General features: G+C 41.8%; 1 protein-coding gene across 1 annotated transcript; it reads right to left on the minus strand.

Annotated features, from left to right (window-relative positions):
- Positions 1-155: 155 nt before the first annotated feature.
- AQP1 (aquaporin 1 (Colton blood group)) lies at positions 156-17,915 on the minus strand. Its single transcript, XM_037386237.1, has 4 exons — positions 17,341-17,915; positions 2,434-2,598; positions 1,950-2,030; positions 156-412 (listed from the first exon to the last, which is right to left on the minus strand). The coding sequence occupies exons 1-4, from the start codon at positions 17,728-17,730 to the stop codon at positions 233-235; spliced, it is 816 nt and encodes a 271-aa protein (XP_037242134.1). The 5' UTR covers positions 17,731-17,915; the 3' UTR covers positions 156-232.
- Positions 17,916-22,509: the final 4,594 nt, after the last annotated feature.

Consider the following 22,509-nt stretch of genomic DNA (forward strand, 5'->3'; position numbering starts at 1 on the left):
CAATTTATTTAGCTCACACAAAAGTGTCTAAAGACTTCTTGGTCTGAAGACTTTTTAATTGAAAAACCCCAGATATAAAAATGTTATTAAGATTGGGGGCAAAAAATGGAAAAACATATTGAATTAAAAAACAAAGTACTGCTTTCTGGTTTACAAAGAGTCTATAACACTGATAAAATCTTCGGAAACCAATGTGCTTTTTTTTTTTTTTTTTTTTTCCCCTTGTCCTTCTTTATTTTGGCTTCATTTCAACCCGGGAGTTCATATCATCTCCTTCCAGATCATACTCTTCTACTTGGCCACTGGTCCACACCTTCACACGGTCGGTCAGGTCACTGCTTCTGGGAGCCAGGACGAAGTCATAAATCAGGGCAGCGCTTGCTCCTCCAATGATTGGGCCAACCCAGAAGATCTGAAACACAGTTCCAAGCCCAGTTAATGCCTCAGGTATTACGGCATTTCAAGCTGTTCTGAAAATGTCCTCTGAGGATTTTTCACCACAAGATTTACAGTGCAAACATTAAAATTACAGTCTATCACCGGAATGTTCACTCAACTGCAAGGCAAGAAACTGGGAATGTCTCACCATGAATAGGCAATAGACAGAAGAGATTAATAGCTGTGACTATCAAGTGACTTATCAAGTTCTGATATTTAAAATCAGGTATCCGCTGGTAAAACATCTCAGTTCCTCCAGATAGATTTGGCAGGGGAGCACAAATTCTAAAAGCAACAAGGGCATTGGATTCCATTCTCCCACTATCAGCGATTGGTACTTAGAAAGTAACACTCAGTGAGAACCTAATCAGGTGCTTAATTTGCTGCTAGCTGCTATTTAGCTAGTGAGAGTACTGTAATTGTACTGTCTACTCACTTAAGGTAAGTAAAGTTTGGAGGGAGAGGTAATAAAAGTATATTTTTAGGCAGGTTGGTTTTATTAAAAATAACAGTTGATTTTGAGGGATTTGCATGGCCAAAGACTTTCTGAGGCTGAAAATGTTGGGTTTTTTTTTTCAGCAATGTCAGTGGTTTAATATGAATCTATCTCCTTCTCTCTGTACAAAGGAAAATATTTTATTAAATTCTGAAAATAGTAGCTACTAGCTTAGTCACATTACCTTAGTAACCCAATAGAAGTATTTCAGTGAGATTTAAGTGCCATTAATTAATAGCAAGATTTCCCCAGTGTTCACCTTTTGTGTTTTATTCTTTGGATTAAAATAGCATCTGTATCCAAAATTTTCACAATCCATTGTACTACCACTAAATTTCCATGGATGTCTATACAACTGGCTGTCGAAATCATGAGTTGTAGTGTTGGAACAAGCTATATTTAAAATATTCAAAAACACATGGTCATTTAGGGCTTTTATAACAGCCGCCTTTATTGAGCTTTAGTGAAATGTTAATTTTTGTGAAGTTCCTCATGTTAAACACATTTAACCACAGGGAATAATCTAAAAATTATAATGTTTCCAGAGCACTTATCCATGAAAGCACATAAGCAGACACTTAACTTTAAGAAGATTAATATTTTATTAGCTTCCAAATATTAGATGATCCATTTCAGTTTATAGACCTGCTTAAGAACCTTCCTAAATTAGGTTTTACCAGATAAAGCAGTAGCACGTTACAAACCCAGTTTAAACAATAAATACTCAATACAGGATTCTGTGTATGATGCTTTCACATTTAAAAATATTTGAAATAAATAAAATTTAAGGGAAATAAAAAAAATGACTGTATTACTTTGAATATACACACTCAATTTGAGGACTTTGTGATCTCCAGAGGCTGGTTGGAAGTAAAAGGAGATTATTCTTTGTTAAATGAAATGGAAATGGAAACTCACTGACTTGGTGCTAATGATATGTGTTTATATATTCCTGATTTTGTAGATTGTGTATATGCATAGCCTCTTGTAAGCTAAACAAACTGATTCAACTTACCCAGTGATTTTCAAAGTTGTTGGCAATCAGCGCTGAGCCAAAAGATCTGGCTGGGTTAATTCCACAACCGGTGTAATCAATCTAGAAGGTGGAAAGAGAAACAGTGGTGAGGCACTGATGCACGTGCGGCAGCTTCATTACACAGGAGGGCATGTGACAGCCGGCAGTATGGTTTGGATGCTCACAACAGTTTCATTCATCCCACCCACTCTTCCTCAGAAAAAAGGGGGAAGACTCTTTGCCATGTGCCTGTCTTTTCCCACCAGGGAAACAGTTCCTACTGCAGTGGCTCCTCCAACCTCATCACTTAGTGCCACAGCCACAGAGTTCAAGAAAGAAGGGCCATGCGTGTGGCAGAAACAAGGTCAGTATCTGAAGTGGAAGGAGAAGGAAAAAACTATCATCTTCCCACCATCTTCCTGCCTTCACTGGCCCATCCTGGGGTGGGACATTGCAGCTATCAACTGTGAGAGCTAAAACTTACAGCAAGAAGATGTCCCAAGGCAACGGAGAGACCAATGGCCAAAGGTGCTGATCCTGAGACATCATTCCTTCTCCGGTCTGTGGTGGCAAGGACACACAACACCAGCTGGAAGGTAGCAATGATTTCAATACCTAGTCCTTGTCCTGCATTGATTCCCTCTGAAAGCTGCACAGAGATAAGAAGGAAAATGTCACTTGATGCTCCTACCTGACTTCAACCAGTATGACAAAGTTTTGCAGGATCTACTGTCTCAAAAGGAGAATGCAGACCTGAGCAGACATTTCTCTCCTTGGGTTGCTTTTGCTTAACAGGGAAAAAGATAAAAGAAGAAAAAGAAAAAGTGAACAGAAATTCATGGCTGATGGGGGAATTATTTCAGTTTCCTACTGAAGTAAAGCAAATTGTCTAGAAAAACTGACACTGGCAAATGTAGATATTCCAAATGTATTATTAATCATTAAATCAGTGGAGCTTCTTATTTATGTAAATGCTGCAGAACATATTGAAGCCACAGTAATTCACATAAATGAAGATTATACAATAGAAATGCTGTTATGTTTCAGGAGTACTGTTAGAAACTTGTGCTTAACAAGAAACCATGGAGCTAAACCATTCAATGTCATAAGAAGGTTTGAATTCTGCTTCTAATCGCTATATTCAGTGGTATGTCAGTTAAGACAAGAGAAGCCTATATCTGAGTTGAATAACTTGATGTTAAGCAGAAATAACTACATTGCACAGACAGGCTGAAATATGAGCTTGGACACAAGCCAGAGAAACTGAGAATGTGAATGACTCAGAGTAGGAAGCAAACTGCAAAACTTCTGCTCAAGAATAGTGCTATCAGTAGGTTACCCCATCTGTCGTAGCCGCTGCATTAAAAATTGCTGGGTCATACATGGCAAAAACATAATGTTATTGTGACCTGTCACACTGTCACAACAATGAAACTATGGGAAAACATAATTTAAATCTGCTTTTGTAGTTTTACACCCTAATTTCCCTAAAACTAATATTTGTATAACTTTAAAAAGTGCAGATGTTTAGCTGAACTCTTTCACATTCCACCTTTGCTATTCACTTGTCTTGTTTCTTTGTAACAATGCAGCATAATTTCAAATTCCTAAGCACTGAAAAAAAAATCATCTGAATATTCAGCCAGCATAAATCTCATTAGCTACATTAAAACCAGTGAAATTATATTGTTTTCTTAGACCTGCCAATCTGAAGCATTAATAATATATTTCTATATCTTGTTCTTTAATATGCAAGACTGATATACTTTGAGTTAGAAGCAGTTTATCATCAGATAGAAGTGAATTCTGGTTGAAATTGTGGGCATTTTGCTTCCTTTGACATCCATACAGTATAAATTAATATCATCAATGAAACCTTCAGTGTTAATAGGACTTAAATAGTGAGAAATATGAGTCTGACATATATATATATAGATAGATGAGCTGGCAGTGAAAATTATGTGATCCAGACAATCATGCTGAATGCCTGATATGACTTAAATTACCATTCTGTTACTTTTGTCATCCCCTTTTATAAATAATCACTTTTTTTTTTTTGCTGCAGAGTCAGTGGGATTTGTTGCTGTCAACAAATTAGGTGACAAATGCATCTCATTGGTACTAAAAGTAGCTCTTTAAGAATCTGGACTATAGACTCTCCGGTCAATCCTATCTCACATTTGGAAGTGCAAATGGTCAAACTTATAAAGGCAGGTGTATTGGCAAATGAGTGATATACAGATGCCCAAAAGTGGATAAGAAACTAAAAGATCTTCAATCATAATGCAACAGTTAAGCCCCAGAGAGTCTAGATCTGAGGTCTGACGCACTGAAGTTAGTATTTGACAAAGCCTCGGCATTTCAAATTATTAAACACTGACCTACCATTAGTCTTTCCCTTCGTTTGAAGGCCTTCTATAAAAGGAAAAAGACAATAAGAGCAAAATTGTGTTTTTAAAACCTGTGATAATCCTTATCTTTGGGAGGAGGAAATCATATTCTTCCTTTCCCTCCAGGAAAACACATCCTACGGCTGACGTGACTTGAGGTCATTCTCCCTGCTAATCAGCACTTATTGATGGTCTGTGTGGGATCAAAGAAAACCTGGAAATATCATAGGAAACCTTCTGCTTTCCTCTAGCATGTAATTTTACACAGCCTGCCAGGGATGTAAGATTCCACTGTGAAAGCAAGGACTCTGGGCCATGTTCCAAAATGAGGCAAACTGAGGCAAACCTTGGATGTTCTGCTTTGCTGTGGTCTGTGGATCTGCAGCGTGTAAGTGTACAATCATAGACATTTGTTACCTGCTTCCCTGTCACAGCTATAGTGTCGCTGTGGCAGCAGCCTGGACCATCCAGGGTACAGCAACACATGGAAGAGTATGAGTCTTGACCACCCTAACCATATCCCAGCCAAAGCATAACATGCGTAGTAGGAAGGTGCATTTCCAATTATCAAGTTAAAATGTACATATGTATGTGTGTGTATTTACTTATATAATCCTTAGTCACAGTGAATTTGCAAGTGTTACTCAGCTAACAATGCAATATGGAACATTTTGCACCTTTTGAATCTGCTCTTTTAAATTCTTGACAGAGCGAGGTAGGCATAACCAACATGAGTTTCTGTTTCATTGGTTTTTTTCATTGTATTTTCCATACGCTATGCAGTTTTTTTAAGGAAAGCTTGAATTTTTGTAGAATACCTGACTTAAGAAGCTTCAGGGCTGTCTAAATCTTACTCTGAACCTAGTAGGAAGTAGTACTATACATTACAGAGACCTGACTAGCAAAGGCTGTCATTAAAATAAAGGCAAAAATTAACCACTGGTCTTAATATCTAGCATTCTGCTACTGGGAGTATCCAGAATCTAAAGTGACCGTATCTCTGGTTCTCAAATAGATAGAATAATGCCTTGAAACATAAGACACAGTCACCTCTGCTGTAGTGTTGGGGTGAAGAGGTCCCTTTCCAGCGACCCATATGCACAGTGCAATGACTCTCCCCTGCCTTGGTCAACTGCTCATCAACGGTCACAACAAGGGATGTGGGCAGCGTGTGTGGGCTGACACTGCATTTGCCCTTGATGTGTTTGCTGAGAAATCCCTGACCTATTCTTATCTCTGTCCAGTAACTCTCACAAGCTCTGCATTTTAGGTGATGCTCATCAAGGCAACAGAAAAACTGTCAGAGGGCAGGGAACAGCATAGCCACTCCCTCAGCTTTTCATGCTATAGACTTGTGAAACTTGAAGAGTGGATTTGGTGCTTTAAGGAGCCAAATATGCTCTGAGGGATTAAAATGAAACACACAAGCCCACATTAATCTCCCAAACAGTTTCCCACACCACAGGAACCTATCTAGACTTATCCTCCTTTTTTGTTCACAGGAATTGTTCCATTAAACTTCATCTCTAAGTCACTATTTTGACAGGAGAAGCACCAGAAACACAGCAAGAAGTGGATGACATCATTGGCAAGACCTGGGTGTTAAATATAGACACATATAACTGATCAGCTGAATGAATCTTGGCTGCATCAGCTTGCACTGAATAATTCTGCCTTGGCTGCAGTGGCACCCCGACGAGAAGCAGAAGCCTACCTGCAGGCACTCCAAGTGAGGTATACCCTGTGAGCTGAATTCTACCACTAAATCTCAACAAGTTTGCAGAAGAAAAATCCACTGGAATTCAGTAAATTTATAGAAACCACATCTCATTCAGAAAGCTCTTGAGCTGCAGCCAGTTGGAGCCTAAAGAAGCATTTAGGGCATGCTGAAGCCCTCTGATTTGCGTTACTGGACATGGGATGAGGTACAATACTGGTTCCCCATTAAAAATTTTTCTTTATTTGATAATGCTAATGCCGCTCCTGTGACCTAGCTTGAATTCAGTGCTGACTCTGCTTTGAGCAAGAGATTGGGCTAGAGACCTCCTGAGGTCTCGTCTAAGCTGAATTACCTAAGAGACCTTTTTTTTTTGGAAATCTTCTCCCTGTGGGAAGGTTGGGGACAGAGTTGCCTCAGTGCTGCTCTTTGAGTTTTGCCAAGTTAATGTCCAGAAACAGCTGGTGACATGTGCAGATAGTGGAGCCACGGTCGGTGGGTCCGTCACTGGGAAGTCTCTGCAGAGATGGAATCTGTATTGGTGAGTGAGTCAAGACACTTGTAACACAGTCAAATGAGGAGTGTTAAACTCGAGGGCAAAAGTCATGAAAAATCATTATCTAGTTATTACTGTAAGACTAGTAACTAGCTGAAGCCAACACCTGCTTTTTTTTTTTTTTTTTTTTTTTGTCTTGGGAAGTGGGCAGTGGTCGCATTGCTTCCATTTCTCCACAACATCAGACAGGAGATGGGAACTAGGGACACCCATTTCTCAGAAGTACCCTTAACAGCCATGTTTAGCTGACTGACTTCCACAGCTTCAAGCAATAATTTGGGCAAATTAATGGGATGTTTTCTTTCCTTTTCTTTTTTTTTTCTTTTTTTTTTTTTTTTTTTAGAGCAGGATATTTATTAGTTGCCTGCCTTCAGACAAGAACTGGGGACAGGAAATTAAACTGGCCCAAGGTAAACTCAGTTGTGTACTTCTCTAGCAGCTTCATATTCTTCTCATTAGGAGTAAAAGTATATCAAGTTCAAACCTGTTTCCCGTTATATGGATAAGACAGTTTGTTATGCAAGGTGGTTTCACCACGTGGTGCTGTGCTCCATCTCATCCAACAAAACCTTAGCCATGGATTGTATCTCTAGGGTCCAGCTTACTTTCATATAACAGGGATTAGTTTCTCATTGTTCCTGAAAAATGAGAGGCCTCTGGAAATGTAAAAGTCTATTTTTCAGTAGGGGAATGTCAACTTTCTACATTCTTATGAAACACTTCACTGCGTGCCATGCTGACTGGTGTTTTTTGGGAGAGGTAAGTTAAGCCACAGCAATTTAGTGACACATACAACATCCTTGATGGCTGAGACTTCTTTGCATATCCCAGCCATCCCCTAGGGAAGGCAGCTTTTGCAGAGCCCCAGCAATAGCATGGCTAGCACATAATAAAAAGCATGTTGTGGACTGACTAAAAATGTATTAACTTTTAATAAAGTGGTTTTAATCTTCATGTTGGGAGAACTAGGTTCTCCTGTCCACACAAAATCTAGCATTTTAAGGACCTCTGCTGCAATAAATAATATCTTTATAGCAGACAGAACTCTTTCCTTCTGTTGAATTCAAATACAAAGCTAACAACATTCACCAGGCCTGCTGTTTTCAGCATTCCAAATTATTAGATTAGCTCAGCCACAGCAGACTGTTTTCTTAAAGGAAGACTTCTAGCATTTTATTCAAGGAAATTCTCTCTGTCTTACTGTGTTTTCTTCCTGTAGCTTAAAAATTCCCTTCTTTGATTTTCTTTATTTTTCTTAATAAGGAAAACTCTTCACATCAGTTTAAGTGGTTCATGCTCTCTTCTTTATCCCCACAGTGGAATTATTAATTATGCTGCTTTATATGAACTATCACTTAAGTTTAGCTGGGCAAATTCTTTAATGCAATGTTCTTCAAATGTAATCTCAGAAATTAATCTCCCTGTTTCCCTCAAAACCATCTTCTACTGCCTGGCCTGTCACTTTCTCTGACTCTTCTCATGCGTTCAGCTCCAACTCTGTCTTGAAAATAACTTGATAATTTCCATCCTGATTATATACCTTTCTTCCACTGGAAGTCTCTTCCTTTAACTCACAGTCAAAATGTACTCAGAGACTTTATCCCCATATATATATAACTGCAGTTATTCTCTTCTCTCCTTGCTATTGACCAGTATCACTCTGAAATGGATGTTTCTATACCTGTTATTTGAGCGTTAGGGATTCAGAGAGTACAGAAATCTAATATCTTTAGTAAGCTGAGACAGGCAAAGATCTAAAGAGTTTCACTTAAAATTATACAACAGGAGCACTCAGAAGAAGCTGCTTATGAGGCAAATAATTAGCTTTGGATCGTATCCTAAATCAACAATAGAAGCATTCAGCAGAACCTAGGGACAAAACATATTGTCCTCTGCTAGATTATCCTTCCTATAAATACAGCCTTAAGAGCTCTAAAGGGGACTCATTCAATTCCCAAAGCAGAATTCATATTTTCCATTCTTTGGACAGCAGACACCCTCCAGGAACAAGCCTAACCTCCCTTCTCCCACCCTGTCTTCAGGCTGATGAGAAACTAGCCAGGGCTCTTCGTGGCAGCAGCCTGCTAAGAGAAGAAGGATGGTTTCATTTATATTAAACCAGAGCACATAAAGTTTACATGTGAGGCCAGTGACAGACAGTAAAAGTCAATTCCTTTACAGCACTTTCATTTAGCTCAGCTCGTTAGAGATAGAGCATTTGTTTCATTTACGCTTTTACTTTTTGATGTGCCTCTGGGAACATTGCTTTGGGGAAATTTTTTTTTTATAAGTCATGCTGCTGAGAAATAAACAACTTCTATTCAGAGGATGAGGAATGGTGAGGGTTTTTTTTTTCTTTTCTTTACCCAGCAAAACCCAAGCAAATAGTTCATTTTCCGTAACACTTTTGAAGCACTCATTTATACCATGGAGCTATTTACGATCTCCTGTATTGTCAGCCCAGAAGGAGGTGGTTTTTCAAAGGAGAATTTTGGGCATATCTGAATTTTGAGCCTAATAGAATTTTCCTTTCTATGTTGTTCCTGGAATAACTAGCTGGATTTGCACAAACCTCACAGTATGGCTGTTGGCAGTTGCACCAAAGCGATATTCACTTTATACTTCTAGACAAACACTCCAGCAAACCTGTGAAGTTTTCAGGTTTCCCAAGACTGAGGTAGTTCGTACAGTCAGTCTTGTGCAGTGCACTGAAGATTTGGCTTTTCCATGGAATTAAAAACCAGCTCTGAATATGTGCAATGGATTTCAGGAACTAGGGGAACAATTCCAGCTCCTTCATTTCTCCACCTTGTTCATCAAGCAAGACGTATCAAAAAAAGGAAAAGGGGCCAAACCTGACTTTATTCATTCCTCAGTCCAAATACAGCCATCATCAACTTCAGGAGAAGTTGTGCATATATGTGTAAGGAAACATGTGCCACAGTTCTGCTTTGAAAGCATTCATTGACTTCGCTTGGCACCAAATTAAGTGTCAAGGGCCTGGAAAAATTTGGCTGTCTGTGGTACCTCTCAGCGGTTCCTGGAGTGAGGATGCACGAGGCTCCACCAGGAAAGTACACAGAGGATTTCTTTGCTCCTTTCCGCTCCACAGGTGCCAAAAGAGAAACCCTGTGCAGAGATTTCAGGACATGTTTTTGCTCTCCTGCTGTTTATAGAGTTTCCTCCAGGATGCCTGTCGGGCCCTGTATATTTGATTTAACAGGTTAATGTTGTGCCTTAGCCTCAGATCTCTTTGACTTCAGTGGAGCTGCAGCAGTTAAACACCAGCACTAGCTTTGGCTCTGGGTGCCAGAAAGATCAGTACTTTCCCATCAGGTTACACATTAATAAATACACAGGACCAAATACTGCTCCCAGCCAGGTCAGAAAAACCTCCAGAAGACATTCACTTGCTCCACGACACTGGTATTTATATTATTCTGGAGGTACTGAGGAGCACAGCCACAGACGATGATGTCTTATTGTGCCAGGTACCCTATCAGCCACAGTGGAAAGGGTGCCTCTGCGCATTGGTAATAGAGACAACAGTTTAAAGACAGGGAAGCACAGAAACTGAGAAATGCAGAGGCATAACATACAGATAGTTTGCTATTTATGAAGTTGAGCACAAGCACAATAGTTTAGACTGGTTTCCCTAACTCTTGAATGGAGATTTTCTAAGAATGAACATTTCTTTGACATTTTCAGTTGTGATACTAGGTAAAGATCACTCTGTTATTGAATTCTCTCAATTAAGCTAAAGAATGGACAAATAAGCAAAAATGTACCACTGCTCTAAAGAAAACAGGCAATTTCCTCTTGAGACAAACAGGAAATTTTTCAAGGGCTATTTTTTCTTCCTTTAGTACTTGTGATGTGGTTTAGCACCCTTGCTTTAAAAATGTTTCCCTTAAAGGTAGCTATATACAGGCAAGATAGTAACATTTTTTAGGATTCTCTGATTAAAGAGATGCTGTTCTCAACTCACCTGAAGGTTCACATTATCTGCTGAAGTATGTGAGCCCTGATACAATGACTTAGAAGTTGTTTTTACCATTGCATCAATTTAACCTGAAGAGCTCCATGATATTCATTCTCATGTTTGCTATGGAAATTTCCATTTGTCCTCAGATTGTGGTTCTTGACATGTCAGATCTTGATTTAGAATCAATATACACTAACAGATACTTTCTTAAATATTTCTAGTTAATTTAAATTATGAAATGAACTTTGGGTTTACCTCATCTGAAGAATCTTTCTATCTATTGATCTGTCTCTGGTATGTGAGTATGTGTGGAGGTGTGTATACACATACACACAAAATATCCGTGTATGCATGGCATAATAGATAGAATGCTAAGGAAAGGAAAAGCATTTTAACTGTTTATTCACCAGTCAAGAAGGGTGGTGGCAGGATCAATTTCCTTGTATTTCATAGTTAATCTTAGTTTGGCAGCTGGTCAAACACAGAAAAAAAAATTGTTCTCAAAAAATCCCAGCATGACTCCATTTGAATTACAGAACCAATCTACCAAATTAATAGTGGGTTTATATCTAATGCAACTCATTATTTACAACCGTCTGTGCATCCCTTTCATAAATTTCTATAGTTTCTAAGTAGAAATAAATAAAGATGACCTTTCATCTGAGGCTTGCAGAGCATTTTTCAAACAATGAACCTGTCATCCTTGGATCCTCTGGACATGGACCCAGTTTATGGCACAAAACCTGCTCTGAACCAGTCTCTTCTGTCATCAGAGGACTGTCCCACAGGTGGACGATCACTAAGGACTATGTCCTGTACCAGAAACAGCCATGCTGTTGCATCCCTGCATGCTCTCTGACAAAAGCTCAGGATATGGCTGTATTATTATAGCAACACTAAGCAAATCTTTGGAGAAATGGAAATATGAAATAACTTGTGACATCTAAGGATTAAAGCTATAACCCCTGTTATCCTGAAAAAATCTGGAGGATGGGTGATAACCATCAGGTTTACATCTCAGCCCAAATGTTTCTGCTGTCACTGTGTGAACACACTAGAAAGCAGCCAAGACTACGGCCAGTTTTGAGCAGGTGCCTTTCCTGTGTTCCACCTGCCCAGCCTGGTACAAGTCAGTACAATGCTGGCATGCCATAAAAGACTGCTGTTGTAAAACTGAAATTGAGTAATGAACTATTGTTGTGGCGCCCTTTGTTAAGAAAATAAAATCCCAGACTAATCTCATGTACAGGAACCTTTTTGCTCACTCTGAAAATGCAGCAACTTCTGCTCCCTTGTAGAAGTTCAAGTGCTTAAGCCCCCAGATGCCAGCACAGGCAAGGCTGGCAGGAGAAGCCTAGGCTGAACTGAAAAGAGGGAGGGCAGAAGACAAGGACAAGGAGAATGAAGCTCACTGTATCAAAACTTGAGAAAGGCGTAGTATATAATCTGCATTGAGAAAACGCATCCAGGGATTTTTAATAAGCGCTGGAGGTCAGGAACTCAGCTGCATGTTTCATCCATCCAGCGGCACCTCTGGAACTGCAATTTTCCATACTGACTCAGAGGAAAAGCAGCATCACTTACTCAATTGTCCACTCACACTGTCAAGCTCTCAGTTTATTTTGGAAGTGCTTCCAAGTCAACCTGACTTTGTTTAATTTGAGGTTGGAGGAGAACAGACTCATAGGGCAAGGGCACAATGAGAGAGGGAAATCACAAGGTAAACACTGAGTCATCGAGTCTAGCCATGCAAGTCCCACTGCCCATGGTCAGAGGGCCACCACTGGTGCACTGGTTTGGACCAAATGTGGGGAGTTTGGTGATTCCTCTCCATGATCCCCTTGGAAGCAACTTTCTAAAGGATGGGAAAGATTCAGTGAGGTATATCAAGATAAAAACATCAGTCCTGACCCACACAAGCCATTAAAAGGTGTGGCAGGCCACAACTTCATGAAAGGGAACTCCCAGTGCAGGAGCAATTTTACGTTTGCACTAGAGGTTTCTGTCTTGGCAATTTCTTGGCAGAAAAATCACCACCACTGATGTCCTAGAGATAAGATGGTACATCTGTGGAAGGTAAGGATCTGCAGACAAGAGATTGTCCAACCTTCAGCTTTCACAAGTAGCAGAATAAGGCTGAACCTGGGGGACACAGACAGCACAGAAAAATGCCATCTCCAGCAGAGGGGTTCAAAGCTGCTCTGCTGCTGCTGCTGTACCACAATCCAGCTCATTGGGATTACCTATGGAAAGGGGACTCATTCTGTAGTGTGACTTTGATGAGTGTGGAATGTATCTCAAAATAGCAGATACTGCCCTGGTATGAAGAATCAAGGACAGCAAAGAGGTCCTTCCTCCCTGTCTTTGACAAAGGATTTGGAGTTGGCCACTGTGTGTTTTATCACCAAAGGGCATTGCACCCCTTTGTGCACCAATTCTGCTGCCACAGCTGATCCAGCTCTGGGGACACTGCTGGGCACTGGTGGCAGAGACACTGGAATGCCAAAGGGTGTTCCAGCAACAAGTGACTTTTCGTGCTCTGGGAGCAGTATCTATATGACTACTCACCTGTCTTCAGAAAACGTTCCAGACCTCTGAATCAACTGCCCACAGATCAATTCTGGCTTTTCCAGAAAGTTCCTCAGTTACACAAACAACATTTATCAGTCCACTGAGTGTTTTTTAAAACTAAGTCCTTCTATTTGTTATTCTTGGTTGGTTTTCTTTTCTCTTTATCTACCCGAGCAACACTACCTTCAGGTCTGTTTTTCTTGCCTACAATTTTTGATCCACTTATAACTTTTAAAATAATATCTTTCATCATAAACTTCAAGGCAGAGTTTTCAAATACTTTCCAAATTATACCCCCAAGACTTAGGGGGCACGTTTCCTGGCACTCTAATCAGTATGCCAAAATATGAAATTGTAAAACAGTGCCTGCATTTTTCACAAACTCTGATAATTTTCACAAATAAAAATAAAAAAAGAAACTGAGCTAAGTTTGGGTGGGTTTTTTTTTTTGCTTAGCATGTTTTTAAAAGCTTGATAAAAGTTCTCAAGATAATCATTGCTGAACCACAAATATTGTGTTACCTTACAGTACAGAAACAGAAGTCTCCTCTCACCCGCCTTTCCTGCTTGAGCTCTTTGTTGGTCATTAACTGACCGTGATGAATAGTTTCTTCCATTATCCAAACTACAGATCTGTCCTCACTAGACAATAGCCAACTATGCTGGCAGATGAGTGCATTTTGGATTAGGTATTTTCTGTTCTTACAGTTTTACCTAATGGAAATTTGTAACATGTAGTAATCCAATTGCCAAAAAAAAGATACAAGATACTCTAAGAAAAATATTTAAATTTTTAGAACAAACACACTCCATGGTCCTCTTTCAGCTTTTCCAATTTTTGAAGATTTTACTTTGGCACCCACATCACTACTAAAATATATGGGAGTTTAAGTGTCTTTAAAAGATTCAGTAATCTAAATACCTCCCTGAATATTGCCTAGAATGTCTTATTTGGAAACAATCAACATAACTAAAAATCTTCCCATTGACTTTAGTAAAGTTTGGAACAAACTCTTCCTATGTGACTGTTTTGCTTGTCCTAGTTTAAGGCAGACCTTACTATTGAACATGTTAAAGGACCATCCTGCTTTTCCATCCTCCCTTCCTTCTCTTAAACCTTACACCTTCCGTGGTTGGTTTTTTGTGCTTCATTTGCTTCTGTTCCCCTTTTTCCCTTTTTCCCTTTGGGCAATAAGAAAGGGACAGATTGATCCCACTTCATTCTGGATACTTAACAGAGGCTCCCAAGCCTTGAACCTCAGAGCTGGCTGTCTTTGGAGGACAACTCAACAGATATAAAGTACCTCTCTTTGTTTCTCCTTCTCTGTGAACTAGAGAGGACCCTATGGAAATGGGTTCCTCACTTGGCCCCTCAGTGCAGGACCTACAGCTGGGCAGGATAAATATAAGTTTGGGCACACAATCCCACCCAGTATCCACTGGGGACACTGGATGGCCACTGACCCCACATTTTTCCTGTAAAGAACACCCCTCCACAAGCATGGTAGGGTCAGAACAGGGGACACAGGCACATCCCAGCCCTATTCCCAACCTTGCCAAACAAACAGCACTCCCTTTCTATTCTTTCTCCCAGTAGTGAATCTACACCTCCTTTTCCACAGGAAGGGCAGGAAGACAAAGCAGCTGGCAGGAATGCCAGCTCTGTCCCTCCCTTCCTTGTCCTCAGGTTGAAGAGCATGACATAAAAGCAAATCTCTGTGGCATCTCCTTATCATCTGTTTGCTGGGGGAGGCGGCATGCTCTCCATGCTGGGCTGTGGTTCCAGGCCAAGCAGAAGGACCCTGCAGAAGGAAGGACAGCCATTCTGCCCTTCTCCCCCATGTGGGGCTCAGACCCAACTCCCCCTCAGCCCTCCTCTCCCCACACAGTCCGACCTTGTCAGCGGAAACGAATAGATCTGCTTTCCTCTCTAGTTCTTTCTTGCAAGGGAGAAGAACTGCTGCCGTCCCCATCCCCATCTCCAGGGGGGGTCTTCTCACAGTTCCTCTAGCCACAACATTTATAACTGAATGTGAAAAAGAAAATTAAAAACCCCAAAATTCTGAATGTTTGACAATGGCAAGCACTGGAACCAGGGAACTATTTTTTAGGAACTATTTTATCCATCAATTCATGCACAGAAATCATTGCCAGATTTATAAAATTGGTATGATGGAGACTTAGATGATTTGGTTTTGCCTAAAGTGCATTTTATGGCCTTGGAAACAATGCATTTGATTGTATTCCAGAGGTGCTTGGCGGGGGTGGGGGGGGTGGGGGGGGTGGGAGGGATGCAGAATAAAGGCTTCTTCCCTCACATGCTGGTTTTGAGCTTCATGAAGTAGTCTCCTAAGCTTACTACAATCAGTGAGTGCACTGATCTATCCTGACCTTTCCATCTGTCCCCATAGGCTCTGCTCTTCTGGGATGCCCTTGTGCAGAGTTCTGAACTATATCTTTGTAGCTTGGAGACTTACTGACTGAGAGACGAGAAGAGTTTGGGCTTACCATCTACACCCCCTTTACAAATGGCCAGTTACAGGGCTTTTGGGTAGAGAAAGGAGACCGCTGTCAACGTTTTGTGGCACGTAAAAGGGGAAGACCAAACGCAAGTGCTACTGAAACCAGACCTCCCGTGTTTAATGGCAGTTGGACCTCTCGAGGAAACCACTGGGGCGGATACCCCGTCCCATGCGGTTGAGCAGTTCCCTCTGCCAGTGGTTTCAGAGGAAAAGATCACGTATCACACAGACAGTCAGAGACTTCTGGAGTTAATAAAATGTTTCGCTCCTCTTCCCCAGAATGTTTTGGATTAACTGATCAAAATTTCCAAAACAGTGGCATGATGGAATACCTGCAGGCACCAGGCTCGAGGGAGGCAAGCAGCCAACCCGCAGAGCGACACAAGGGTGGATGATACTAAGCTGCTCAGGAAACACCTTCTTAATATCAGATTTTATCATGTTTTCAAAAACCACCCCATTTTCTGAATTAACTGTAATGCCACAGCATGCAAATATTACTTTATTTATTAATTTATTTTTTTAATCCTTTCTTTCCCTTTTGTCTAAATGATTTCTGAAAAGGCATTGTATTTGCAGCTTTTATGTCTCAAATATCCTTGTGGCTTCAAATGGGCGTAAGATTTCAAATTACTAAAGTCTCAAACTGCAGTCAGGAGTATTCTGCAAGGAAGGGGCCATAGGAAAGATGTGAAATACTTGCTCTTCACTGAATCAGGTGAAATAAGTGAGTATAAGGCAATTGCCATTTATAGTACCCCATGTACTGCAGTGGCTGTAGCACTGCCTCTGATAGTGGGATGATTTCAAGTTTAAAAGTGTATCTATCCTTTTTTTTTTTTTCTTGTTCTGGTACAATGACAACATTAAAAGCAACATTTTGAGGAGGAGGAGTGGTGGCCAGGCAGATTTTGTGCAGCATGCTGTGAGCACCTGGCTGAGAGAGGGCTGAAACTAGACCCCTGTTAAATGTAGCTGCCGCACATCTTTCTCCAGGCTACACCTGAGAATTCAGGGTTTTACCCATTTTTCACAGCAAAAGGAGAAACCCACCAAAAGTGCAGCTGGGATTGTGTGTCAGGCAGGGTCTGAGCACTCTGCCTAATGCAACAGGTAGTGCTCACACCTGTGCTGACAGGGGTTCTCTTGCTACAGCTCTTTCACTGTTCTCATAGGTTTTCATTGCAATCATCATCAGGTTACACAAACCATTAATTAGGTATTGAAAAAGACCCACGTTCATCGAAGCAAAAAACAACATTGGTATATGCACATTCATCAGTCTGTTACCTGAGACCTTCAGAGCCACAAAAGGGACTCTGTCATGCAACTGCCAGTGATTTTCATGCTAAATTGGTGTCAAAAGGCACCTTTCAGCCACTTGGATATACACAATTGAACATGAGCAAAAGTGATCACGGCCATAATGTCCTAAAGATCTGAGGAGGGGGTGGGGAGGAAGGACCATCTCTGTGACAAAGATCGATGCTGATAACAGCCAGCACCAGATCCCCTGCTACAACAAGCAACTGGCTGCCTGAGGTCACCATCACCACTGCACCCCCCATGCACACATCTTTAGCAGATGACAGGTGTTACATTTCTACTCCAAAACAAAAAGGGAAGGAGGAATTAAAAGTTTCTACTTACCGTGTTGAGCCCCAGGGCATTGTCTGGGAGAGAGGAGGTGACTCCAGACAGAATAGCTGTGGCCACCACTGCCCCCAGGCACTGGGCAATGATGTACATGAGCGCCTTGAAGATGCTGATCTGGCAGCTCAGCAGGAGGCCCAGGGTGACAGCTGGGTTCAGGTGTGCACCGCTGATGTGGCCCACGCTCTGTGCCATGGTAGCGATGGATAACCCAAAAGCCAACGAAACCTTCACGTTGTCCTGAGACCTTGTGGATGTTTTGTTGCCCACCACTGGGAAGTTAAAACCCAGAGCTGAGCCAATGCTAATAAAAATAAAAAGGCTCATGGCAAGGAACTCAGCCACCACTGCCCTCCAGAACACTTTCTTTTTGAATTCACTAGCCATCTTTTCTCTCTCTCTCTCTCTCCTCCTCACTTTCCCTTCTCCCTCTCTCCCTTCCTTTGCCTGATATTTTTCCTTTGAGGTCTGAAGAGAAATCTGGAGAAAAAATACAGTCCTTGGATTATTTATAGGGCTTTGGGTGGTCTGTAGGAGGGAAGGGGTGTTGCACAAAAGGAGGAAAGAACATCTACATAGATGCTGACTGCTAGATTGATGTAAGACACTGTATGCCTGCCAAAGTTTTTTTCTTCCTTTTTTTTTCCTCCCCCCCCCCCCCCCCCCCCCCCCCCAGCGTTCGATCTCTGCTGCCGTTTTTAAGAGGCTTTTTTAATTTCTTGGAAAAGTCTTTAGGAGTGCCTCAGGAATTTTACCCTCACTTTTTTAACTCCTGTATCATCATTCATCACACGGTTTGGAATGAAAGCGTTTACAGGATTTCTGTCTCGAGCTGGACTGAAACGAAAAGCAAAGTTATCTGTGCAGCCTGGGAAGTTATTCCTGCTCAGCTTCACCGGCGGCAGATAACATCTGAAAGTAGGAAATAAACCTGACAACTAAATCCACACTCCAGAGACTTCAGTACCGCTGTTTCATTTGAAAACAGGTGGTAATGTCTCTTCTGCTGGGTCGGTGGAGGTTTGGACTTGTTCCTGATGCCAAGCCTGCCGGCTGGACGGGCAAACACGTATTCACACGGGCTCGCACAAGCCGGTGTTAACTGGTGAGCGCTGGGGACCAGTCTGAATCCGTGCCCGCCGCGTACAACTGACATAACATTGCGAGTTAGCGGGAGGCTTTCTAGATGCAATTTGGATCCTGAGGGACAGACGATTTGGGGGGGTTGCTTTTGGTTTGTTTTGTTTTTTGGTTTTGTTTTTTTTTTTAACGTGCAGGATTGCATCACTTTCTTTCTTTCAAGCACAGAGGTGTTTCAGGGTTTCCGCAGCTTGCTCTCCCGTACTCCTTCAGACCAGGAGGAGGAAACCCAATCTGGGGGCTTCCTAGCCCACGTCGCGCAGTGCAAATGTCCCTCTGGCCACCCTGCGAAGGTCAGCTGTCCTGGTTGTCACCAGGGAGACTGGCTGCCGCTGAGCCACAGCACTGGCTGCAGGCGGGACAGAAGGGGAGAGCAAGGGAGAAGGGAAATTACATGCCTGATTTTGCAGACAAAATGAATCTCCCAACAGTGCCAGGGTGTCTTTCAGAGCAAAAGGTCTAACCGCCTCTGGTTTTATCACAGCAGGACTTGTATACATTCCTCAGATTAACCCTGTGTTATCAGATCTCTGCCTGCTTTAACAGCTGGTGGTACCTTCATCTGTGAATCAGGGAGGCTGCTCTGACTCCAAACTATGCAAAAATCTGATCCAGACTCAGAAATTAACTCCCCGGGCTCAAGTCTTGAACGATGGATGTTTGAAATCAGCTTATTTCTCTGCCTCTTCTTCTTTCTCCCTCTTACTTTAATGCACTAGTGTCAACTTCTAAATTGTACTTAAATTATTTCAAGGCTTTTTCATTAGGACAATATGTCAGTATGAAGATAAAATCAAATACACACCTGGATATTATTAGACAGTCAATAAGGATCTTTGAAATATATTCGGCTTTCAAAAGATGATTCATATACAAAGCTGAAGACTATTTAAATAAAAATCCAGATGTCTGCAGCCTGTCATCCCTAAGTTCTTACTCTTTCTAGACATCAGATGTTCTTGATTTTCCATATAACCATTTTTATTTCCTTCTGTTTTATAATACACTTACACAACAGAACTGTACCAGTGAAAAAAAGGAAAAAGCAAAGAAATGGGAACAAATTATTTGTTTACCCTTCTAATTACCATGGGACTTCAGTGAGCAACCATTTGACAGACAAATCAAAAATCAAATTTTGCCAAACATGGTACATGGTGGGATTTTAACAGAAGATACAATTGATGTTAGCTGTATTCTGTTCAGTGAAAATTTTATTTGCCGCAAACAGTCTCTGAGATTTGAAGAACTTCAGTGACCAAGTTCTCTGGTCCTACCAAGCAGATGCCCAAGACACAGGACATACATCACATACCTTCAGGGGACTAGGGAAAGCAGAGCTCTATGAATAGTTTACACGAGTTTCCACACATCCCAGACTAGCACCTGTGGGAGAGAGCTGCCTGGATATTCAGCTGTGCCCACAGGACATCCCCTCTTTACACCCTTCTTGCTACAGTTAGGGTCTGGGTGACCAAACAACCCCTGTACCAGTACCGATAAGGTGAGAAGGAATCTCTCAAAGGAAAACTTCTAGAAGCCAGGAAAACAGGCTGCAGAAATATTGCAAAATGCTGATTTCTGCAGTGTCCTCTGGGTATCCCTGAGTGGCCTGTTCCAGAGACAGGGTACCAGGCAGGGAAGACCTTTAGTCTGACCACTGGCATATGTGAACAACGCACAAATTAAATGTGCCTTAAAATCAGCAGGTTGATCACCTGGGATTCAGTTGGGAGTCAGTTAAAACACTTAGATTTTCATCCTGGGACTCTCTACTGGTCCCTTCATAACTATTACTTATCTCTCATTTCCTGCTTTGGAACTTGATGCCACAATAACTCAATAAAATTGTCATTCAGACAGAAAAGAAACAAAAAAAATTCTGAAATAAAGACCGAAACTGTTACACCCAAACAGGGAAAATACACAGCTAGAAGAGATGTGTGGAGGTAGGAGCCCATCTTACCCATCTATGCTCTGATGTGAACAAAATTGTGATCATCGTTGCTGTGTTGTTATTAATTGCTTCCATGATGATGATCCCCAGAGGCCCTCTGCCTTCAGTGCTGTGCAAAGAGAGACAGCAGAGACAGCCTTGTCCTGTGTGTAAAAGAGTGACCGAGTGGGGAAACAGAAGGAGATGGCAACAAAAGAACAAATATTCTGCACCAAAAGTAGAGGGACTTGGCAGAGAGGACAAATTAAATCAACAGTATAAGCGTAATGAGAAAAGAGGAGACAGAAGGTGTGACTAGAACAGCAACAGGTCAGTCAAACCTCTTCAGAAATGTCCACCACAATGCAGATCTAATTGCTGCCCAACTCGTTATGTCACTTTCCCACAAAATGAGCTCCATCTTGCTTGGGCTGATGGCAAAGACCCCAGAACTTGGCTAAATAATCAGAGACCTGTATACCCCCATCCCCATAAACCAGCAGGAACCAAACTAGGGCAAAATCCAGTGTCCTGCATCTCAGAGGAACGGGGGCCTGGGCAGACCGACAGCTTTTCAAGGTATGGTTTTATCTTATGTGCCAAATCACACTTGAAGGTGGGGTTTGGGTTTTTTTCTGGAATATTTACCTACCAATAGAGACGCCTGCCAACCTTATGTAAGTGTTTAGGACAGGCAATGAAGAACGTATATGAGGGGAGCAAGAAGGGGAAAGTAGCTTTGTAGCTGAGGGATGATTCTTCACGGGTGATTTAAACCAGTGTACTCTCAGCAACTCTCTAATTTAGTTACGCTAGAGACAGTTGAGTGAAAACTCAAGCTTACAGTACTAGATATTAAATTGCCAAGATTCCAGGACAACCTCAGGTTTTGTCTGAAACAAATCAGGTTTGGAAGGGCTGTAGCACAATCCTTACTTAACATTTCAGGCAGAAAACAAATGTACTTGTTTAAGTGGTAGGCTTTGTTCTGTGCTCCCACATGTCAAATTGCTCAGGACCTCTCTACTATTTGAACAAGAAACAAGTGTCAGCGACTGCAAATTTGGTCGTGGCTAACCTGACTTCTCTGGGAATTTTCCACTTCAGTGAAGGAACAGTCAAAGTTGAAGGGCGGAGGCAATGTATGTCAGAGCAGCGGCCAAATGATTGGAAGAACCAGCGGAACTTCAGCAATACAATAATTCTCTTGAGAAGAATTAGTTATCCTGTGACCCAGTCAGCCAAACCTTTTAGCAGGCAAGCAGCAATGGCTAGGAAAACTACATCACTCACAGTCTGAGAGACAATTCTGCCCATAAACTTTCACCCCTCTGGGGTGTCACTGACTCTCACCACTGTGGAGAAGAGCAAAGCCATGAAGCAGGGAAGAGCTAAAGGATCCATCTAGTCTTGCCCCAACATCTCAGAAACGGAAGGGACTGAGCACTGCTGGCTGGAATGAAAATGTTTTCCTATGTACTCCATTCCGTGCAGTCCATACGGAAAGTTGGAGGTCAGAGGCAGGGTTTCCTGGAAGAATAACCACTAATTAAACAGATTTACACCAATATTCAGGAAACATTTCCTGGGCTCAGTCCACTTTCTGACCAGGAGGGGAACTCATCCCACTTCACTAATGTACCAAGTACGAGGTGGCAGCTGAGTCAATGTAAAGACACTTGGGTATATTTCTCCAAGAGAGGTGCCTGAGCACAGCTGACACCTGACAGCATGAGCAAGGTGTCCAAGAACTGGGAGGGGGTTTAGACTGAATCCCTGACTTAATGCTCCTAAATCCAGGAAAGATGGGATAATTCAGACACAGTCCCCTCTTCAGCATTTGCTATCAGCCCGTCTAAGCTCCCACTTGCTCCATATGCTGACAGCTGAAAATTCCCTCCTTAGCTACCTGGCTGACTTTGTTCCCTGCATGGTCAACTCGGAGCCTGTAATGTCCTCTTACAGAGCCAGACACTTAAATTGCTTTCCGAAGCTGAACCATAATTCTCAGAAACTCATCTGAGAGGATCAGCAGTGATTTATCAGCCACATGAATCACCTGCTGTGCCAGGAGCCGAGACGGTGTGCCA

This window comes from Falco rusticolus, chromosome 4, assembly GCF_015220075.1.
Source record: "Falco rusticolus isolate bFalRus1 chromosome 4, bFalRus1.pri, whole genome shotgun sequence".
Taxonomy (NCBI): domain Eukaryota; kingdom Metazoa; phylum Chordata; class Aves; order Falconiformes; family Falconidae; genus Falco; species Falco rusticolus.